The 8,284-nt window shown below is 45.4% G+C and overlaps 1 protein-coding gene across 3 annotated transcripts in view; it reads right to left on the bottom strand.

Moving 5' to 3' along the window:
• Positions 1–239: 239 nt before the first annotated feature.
• Positions 240–8,284, bottom strand: part of card11 (caspase recruitment domain family, member 11) — a 367,235-nt gene continuing 359,190 nt past the window's right edge. For all 3 annotated transcript variants that reach the window (XM_072480962.1, XM_072480964.1, XM_072480963.1), the window contains one exon: positions 240–6,000. In XM_072480962.1, coding sequence (XP_072337063.1) covers positions 5,793–6,000 — 208 coding nt within the window. In that variant the 3' untranslated portion in view covers positions 240–5,792. The remainder of the gene's footprint in view (positions 6,001–8,284) is intronic.

Genomic DNA, 8,284 nt, shown 5'->3' with positions numbered 1-8,284 from the left:
CCACTCCTCCATGGCCGCCACCAGAAGCCTCGTCCCTGCTTCTTCAATAGCCTTGGTAGATCTCCTCACAGCTGTTCCCTCTGCTGCTGGAATTCACCTTTGATAGAGTCAAGCCAGATTGCAGCTTTAAGCTTGCCCTTCCCCCGCCTGCATGCTGGAAAAGGCAGACACGGGGAGAAGTGTTATTATTTGAATTGTTCAAAAAAATTAAAGTTCACAAAGCACACAGAGTCTGAAAATCCTTTACCATATATTTTATTTATTTGAAAAACATTCATGTATTAATCTATACTCATCAATTAAAATGCTACAAATATTACTTGGTGTGTGCGCTCCTTGCTTGATTACATTCATATCTGAAGGGAGTTTCAGGTCACGTTAGAGAAGACATGATGAGAAAGGAATAAAACATTCAGATTGTTCTCCGGATGAGGCGAGTTGATTAAAACCCGATCTGGGATTTTAGTGCAACAACCCTGCTATGATCCTCAAAAAAAGCTTTCAATGTAGGCAGGCACCACTGAGGGTATGAAACATTTCCCAACTTTGCACTGTGAAGATATTGGATAACCAATAATGACTGATGCAGAATTATACAACTCAATGTCATGGCAGCTGTGGCTGGATTTGGTTCCAAACAGAAGTAAATTATGGATCACTATCAATCTTTCCATGTCCTCTCTATCTTGACCACTGATGGATTGGGGGCAAGCCTGAAATAAAACTGAGCTCAGGCTCAAGTAGTTTATGAGACTATGGTGCGGTAAACATAACTCACTTATAGCACAGCACACAATTTGGGATTTGCACTTTTTGCTGAATGATGGAACCAGAAGAAGTCATAGTCCCACTGGTCATAAACAACCTTACATGGAATTAGATGTGGCAGTAACCAAAAAAAGGGTATTATAATCAAATATACCAACTGTTGGCTTAATCTAGGCATCTTGGAAGTGCAGGATTTGGTTCCAATTGCCCAAATGTCTATGTGGGATCTACAAAAGCTATTGGTAAGAAAGGAGCTTCATCTGTTTCTGCTAGGTTGGAATGTGACCCAATTTGTGGAGCATCAAAGGGAAGTGACAGATATAGTGTCATGGGCAGTTACATTCATTTTGACATTTTGATACTGTCTCAACAATGGGCCATTGAATATTTGCCAAGGAGCAGGCAATACTTTTCAATATGTACTCTCAGGTCATTTACCGACATTGCACAGCTTATTTAACACACTGCCTCCTGCTCATTTTATATATTCTTAACTAAATTCAAAACAAATTTATGGAAACAAACATTCAAAGCAATGCAGCTCTCAGTATGACTCATTTGAGAAAAATGTTGATCAATATGAATGTGATATACAACTTCACTGAGTTCAAAGTAGACTAAAATTCCTCTTTTGTAAAGGCAGAAATCAAATATCCATTTTCCACAGGTGTACATAATTCTGTAAGTTTGCAATGGACAGGAAATAATAAGTAGCACTTAACTATTTAACACATGCACGTTACAATTATTCTTCATACTGAGTTGCACCAAAGAATGTCCAATCCTTCTTTCCAGCTTTCAAAATCAGCAGACAATAGATTTTGAAAATATCCCTGTATCTAATACTGCAAAGTGAGGTCAGTGTAAGGTGTCAAAGAACACTTCCAATTCACAGAATGTAGGAAATAATCCCAGACCTGACGTGCTTTTTTAATGTGACACCACGTCAGTCATTGTGCAACAGGAATTTTTTTAAGGCACATTATTATTAGGTTCAACAGCAACAACAACTTGAATTCATGTGTAGAAGGTCAGGATTTGCTGGAAAAGGGGCATGGGTTTGGAAGGCACACATTCAAAAGCTTCGAAGAGGACAAGGAAGTTGGAGAGGTGGTAGTTTGCAAGTACGGAGAGGCCAAGGGTGGGTTTTTAAGAAGAGGAGGTAGTTTTGAAAGGAAAGGGAACAGTAACTGCAGAAAGGGAAACATTTATCATGTCAGAAAGCATGGGAACTAGGAAGAGGAGTTGGATGGCCAGCAATTTAGTGAATGGGGTCGAGGGAGTGACGTTTCTTGTGGACAAATAGAACTTGAAAAGGGTGCAAGGGGAATAGAGAAGCCAGAGAAATGGGCAGGTTCAGCGATAAGACAAGGTAGGAGTATGAATTTATGGCAAGGGGAAGGGACAGATGTAGCAGAGGCTATTGTGCAATGAGATATGATTAATCAATAGCTTCATCGTGTAAATGCCTCCAGGTATCAGCTATCATAATATGATTGAATTTTACATTTTGTTTGAAGGATAGAAGAGTGTGTCTAAGACTAATATTTTGAATTTAAATAAGGGCAATTATGAAAGCAGAACTAGCTAAAGTGAACTGACAAATTAGGTTAAGAGATACATCAATAGAGATGCAGTGGCAGGCATTTAATGGAATAATTCAGAATACACAGAATAGATACATTCCAACAGGAAAGTAAAATTCCAAGGGAAGGATCCTGGTTAACTAATAAAAGTGGAAGAAAATATCATACTTAAAGGAAAAGCATACAAAGATGAGAAGCAGGACAGATGATTGGACAGAATATAAAAAACAGCTAACAACGACCAAAAGATCAATAAGGATGGAAAAATTAAGAGTGCGAGAGAATGCTAGCTAGAAACATAAACCCAGATAGTAAAAGTTTCTAGAGGTATTTACAAAATAATAGAGTTAACAAAGTGAGCATTGGTCCCACAGAAAGTGAGTCTGGAGAAAAATAAGGATGCTTTGAACAGGTATTGTGCATCGGTCCTTACGACAGAAGATAAAAGTAACACACCAGAAACAGTTGTAAATCAGGAAATGGAAGCGAGGGAAGAACTCAAGAAAATTACAATCACCAAATTGTAAATTGTTGGAGTCGAACTGCGGGCTGACAAGTTCTTGATGGACTTCATCCTAGCGTCTTAAACAAAATGGCTAGTGAGATAGTTGATGTATTGGTTTTAATTTTCCAAAATTCCCTCGATTCGGGGAAAATGCCATTTGAATGGAAAATAGCAAATGTAACTCCATTACTCGAAAAGGGAAGGGGACAGAAAGCAGGAAACTACAGGCCAGTTAGTTTAACATTTATCCCCGGGAAAATATTAGAAGCTATTATTAAAGAAGTTGTAGTCTGGCACTTAGAACATTAGAACATAAGAACTAGGAACAGGAGTAGGCCATCTGGCCCCTCGAGCCTGCTCCGCCATTTAATGAGATCATGGCTGATCTTTGTGGACTCAGCTCCACTCCCCGGCCCGTACACCATATCCCCGAAACCCTTTATTCGTTAGAAGGTATCTATCTTTTTCTTAAAAACGTTTAAAGAAGGAGCCTCAACTGCTTCACTGGGCAAGGAATTCCAGAGATTCACAACCCTTTGGGTGAAGAAGTTCCTCCTACACTCCGTCCTAAATCTACTTTGGAAAAATCCAAAGTAATCAGGAAGAGTCAACATGGTTTTGTGAAAGGGAAATTATGTTTAATTTATTGGAGTCCTTTGAAGAAGTAACACATACTGCGGATAAAGGGGTTCTGATGGATATACTGTACTTAGATTTCCAGAAGGCATTTGATAAGGCGCCTCACCAAAGGTTATTGTGGGAAGTAAAAGCTCATAGTGTAGGGGCATTTTAAGCCATAATGCTGAGTTGGAGAGCAGGTACAGACATAATATGCTGAATGGTCTACTTCTGCACCTTAACAATTCTGTGAACACAATGACATGGATAGAAGATTAGTTAGCTAACAGGAAACAGAGAGTAGGCATAAATGGGTAATATTCAGGTTGGCAAAATGTAATGAGTGGTGTGCCACAAGGATCACTGTTGAGGGCACAACTTTTTACAATTTGTATAAATGATTTGGATGAAGGAACCAAAGGTATGGTTGCTAAATTTGCTGATGACACAAAGTAACTTGCTGAGAGGTCATAAGGAGATCACAAAGGGATGTAGGTAGGTTCAGTGAGTGGCAAAGATCTGACAAATGGAGAATAATGTGGGGGAAATGCTAAATTCTCCACTTTGCCAGAAAGACTGAAAAAGAAGCTTATTGTCTAATTGGTGAGAGATTGCAGAGCTCTGAGATTCAGTAGGATATGGGTGTCCTCGTGTGTGAATCACAAAAGGTTGGAATACAGGTGAAACAAGTAATAGGAAAGCTAATAGAATGCTTTCATTTATTGTGAGGGGAAGTAAACACAAAAGAAGGGAGTTTATACTTCAGTTATACAGGGCACTAGTGAGACTATACCTGGAGTACGGTGTACAGTATTGGTATCCTTATTTAAGGAAGGATGTAAATGTGTTGGAAGCAGTTCAAAGAAGGTTTACTGGACTAATACTTGGAATGGGTGGGTTGTCTTATGAGGAAAGGTTGGTCGGGCTAGGATTATATCTGCTGTAGTTTAGAAGAATATTTAGAGGCGACTTTATTAAAACACAATGTCCTGAGGGGTTTTGACACGGTGGATGTGGAAAGGATGTTTCCTCTTGTGGGAGAATCTAGAAACAGGGGTCACTAATTAAAAATAAGCGATCACCTGTTTAAGACTGAGATTAGGAGAAATATTTCCTCTGAGACGGTTGTGAGTCTTTGGAACTCTCTTCCTCAAAAGGCAACGGAGGCAGAGTCTTTGAATATTTATAAGACAGAGGTAGATGCGTTCTTGATAAGCCATGATCTTATTGAATGATAAGAGCTGGCTCAAGGGCTGAGTGGCTCAAATTCTGCTCCTAATTCGTAAGAAAATTCAGAAGGCAGCTGAATGGACAATCTCAATTTTAACAACAGAGTTCTTTTAATCTCTCATAGTAAAAACCCCAGAGAAATGGGGATACCATTTGTGCTGAAGGATTGCTGCCCTCCTTCCAGTGGGAGATCAGGAAGTCGGCATGGAGATTCTAATCCACAACGTTTCAAGCACTTTTCCTTCCCTGACTTCTCGAATTCCCCTTCTTTATAAAGGTTTTAATTCGAAGAGGGGAGATTCCCTTGATGTTTCTGGTGCAGTAAAATTGTAAGCCTGTTTATTTATAAAGAACATGCTTATTATTTTGATGGACCTTTTGTGCAGAGGAATATCCCCCACTCCAATGTACTTTGTTTTTTCTTGAATTCTGGGCACTCCCGGATACAACTTCCTCGGAGATTGCTTGTAACCTCGATCCAGCAACAGCAGGAATGCATAGTTGGGTGAGATTACGAGTGCAGTTCCCCACGATCCCCAGCTCTTCCTAGAGTAACACATTCAATAATCCCTTGATCTCTTCATAAAATCACAGTTGGATGAACCACTGGATGATTGTGATGTGCCAATGCGGTATGGTCCGATGGATCAAAAGGCTGATTTCCTTTCTTGGCTGTGAATGCATAGTTGAGAAATCCAGACTAAACTGGAGCTTGCAATTGTGTAAGCTAGAAGAACAGGAAAAGCATTAAACATGAGAATTCTCTGAGGCATTCTCTCTCAGCAAGTAATGCATGACCATGGTCACCTCTGTCCACACTTCAGGTGGGCTTTGGGAAGCCACTGATATAAAATGCATTTCATTGCGTCGTTCATCATACTTAAAACTGCAAGTTTTCAACTGCGACAAGTGTTGTTCTGAGAAATAGTTTCAACTGAGCTACCTGACCATCCAGGGATCGTCACCCATAAGTCACAAAAAGCATCAACTGAGTGTCTCCCCAGCACGGCTGGCTTACAGTTTGCAAGTCCGTGAATGGCAGGGGATTTATCATTGGGTTAAATCCTGCATCACTCAATAAAACTCTAGAGTTGGTCCTGGTCGACCCAGACAGTCTTCCTCTGCTCTTCAATGATTTTTTCTTTGATGATCTTGATGAGCTCCTTGATGTTACCCCACGTGTCGGCTTCCACTGTTGTGTACAAGCAGGGGAGAGACTCTAGCTCACCCTCATTCGAACGGCAGCTCTTCAGCAGCTCTTCCTCACCGCTGTCTGGCTTTGCCGGCAACCTCCTGTAAATTAGACACATTCATTCACCTTTTTATGAATGTCAAACATTTCATTTCAGTGTCATCAGCACAATATGACAACGCCCGGAATTCTCGGGTCACTGCGGTAAACTTTTCCCACTGGCAGCGCACTCCCACTGGCCCGTTTCCCAGAAATGTGGGGTGGTTATAATGGGAAATCTCATTGATAAGCAGCGGGAAGATAGAATCCCCCCCGCCCCGCCAGCGAACCAATAACCCCTTGGCTGGCAGACCGGAGAATCCAGCCCAACATTTTAAGATCATCTAGAAAATGTAGGATTGGTAGTTTTAAAATCAATAGTTTTAGTGTGAATATAATTTTGTAGGCTGAATCAATATGCTACTTAGTATTATAAACGTTAATATGCTTAGAAGCCATTTTGTGCTAAGAAGCCATTTCAGGAACTAAACGAGTTACTGCATTATTGGAAACCAGCCAGATCAGTTTAACAGAGTCTTAATTGTCAGGCAAAGTAATTAATCAATGTATGTGTTAGTGAGGCCGGTAATGCAACCTGCAACACAGAAATTTGCAACTTTTATGATGATAAACATGAATTTCTAGACCCTTTGTTAACTTTGATTGAAGAAATGAATAGGCCTTTATTCAAGATCTCGCCATTATAAATTATTTCTAACAACCTTTGAGGTATAAATGTCTCGAGAAGCCATCTTGGGTTAACACGTTATCCACGTTTTCGAAGCCTGCACTTCATGTCCTGGTTGGAAAGGAATGTTAAGCTTATCCTCTTACTCTTAATTACTACTAATTACCGTTTATTGACATGCTGCTTTTTATTTTTCTGACTTGTTACCTTTTTAATGGTTAATAAACTTTCTGAATTCACCATTTAAATAGTATTTCCATTCTTGCCGTGCGATTTAGTCTGCAGAATCTGGGGCGTCATTCTCCGACCCCCCGCCGGGTCGGAGAATGGCCGTTGGCCGCCGTGAATCCCGCCCCCGCCCCCGCCGAAGTCTCCGAAGGGAGAAAAGTCGGCGGGGCGTTAATGGCGCCGCTGCCGCGGAGAATGTCACGGGTCTGCGCAAGGCAGCCGATTTTCGGCCTGCCGATATTCTCCCTTCCGGATGGGCCGAAGTCCCGTCGACGTGATGACCGTTCACGTCGACGTGAATCAAACCTCCTTTTCATCGGCGTGACCCGGTGCTCCAGGCTCACGCCGACCAGCGAGGAGGTGAGTGACGGCCTGGGGGGTTGGCTCTGGGCAGGAAATGGCGTGGCCGCAGACTGATTGCCTGAGGAGAGGTGTGTCTCGGCTTGTGTGTGTGTGCGGCGGGGGGGGGGGGGGTGGTTAGAGTAGGCTGAGCTCCGGGGGAGTGCCGGGAGGGGGTCCGTGCCGGGGTGGAGGTTGGGGGTTGTGGAGGGGGTCCGTGCCGGGTGGAGGTTGGGGGGTGGGGGGTCCGTGCTGGGGTGGAGGTTGGGGGTTGGGGAGGGGGTCCGTGCTGGGGTGGAGGTTGGGGAGGGGGTCCGTGCCGGGGTGGAGGTTGGGGAGGGGGTCCGTGCCGGGGTGGAGGTTGGGGGGGGGGGTCCGTGCTGGGGTGGGTGTTGGGGAGGGGGTCCGTGCCGGGGTGGAGGTTGGGGGTTGGGGAGGGGGTCCGTGCCGGGGTGGAGGTTGGGGGGGGGTCCGTGCTGGGGTGGAGGTTGGGGGGGGTCCGTGCTGGGGTGGAGGTTGGGGGTTGGGGAGGGGGTCCGTGCTGGGGTGGAGGTTGGGGAGGGGGTCCGTGCCGGGGTGGAGGTTGGGGAGGGGGTCCGTGCCGGGGTGGAGGTTGGGGGGGGTCCGTGCTGGGGTGGGTGTTGGGGAGGGGGTCCGTGCCGGGGTGGAGGTTGGGGGGGGGGGGTCCGTGCCGGGGTGGAGGTCGGGGGGGGGTCCGTGCCGGGGTGGAGGTTGGGGGGGGGGGTCCGTGCTGGGGTGGAGGTTGGGGGTTGGGGAGGGGGTCCGTGCTGGGGTGGAGGTTGGGGAGGGGGTCCGTGCCGGGGTGGAGGTTGGGGAGGGGGTCCGTGCCGGGGTGGAGGTTGGGGGGGGGTCCGTGCTGGGGTGGAGGTTGGGGGTTGGGGAGGGGGTCCGTGCTGGGGTGGAGGTTGGGGGTTGGGGAGGGGGTCCGTGCTGGGGTGGAGGTTGGGGAGGGGGTCCGTGCCGGGGTGGAGGTTGGGGGGGGGTCCGTGCTGGGGTGGAGGTTGGGGGGGGGTCCGTGCTGGGGTGGAGGTTGGGGGTTGGGGAGGGGGTCCGTGCTGGGGTGGAGGTTG

Source organism: Scyliorhinus torazame, chromosome 17, assembly GCF_047496885.1.
Source record: "Scyliorhinus torazame isolate Kashiwa2021f chromosome 17, sScyTor2.1, whole genome shotgun sequence".
Classification (NCBI taxonomy): domain Eukaryota; kingdom Metazoa; phylum Chordata; class Chondrichthyes; order Carcharhiniformes; family Scyliorhinidae; genus Scyliorhinus; species Scyliorhinus torazame.
The sequence above is the reverse complement of the archived record's forward strand: the minus strand, read 5'-3'. Positions and strand labels throughout refer to the sequence as shown.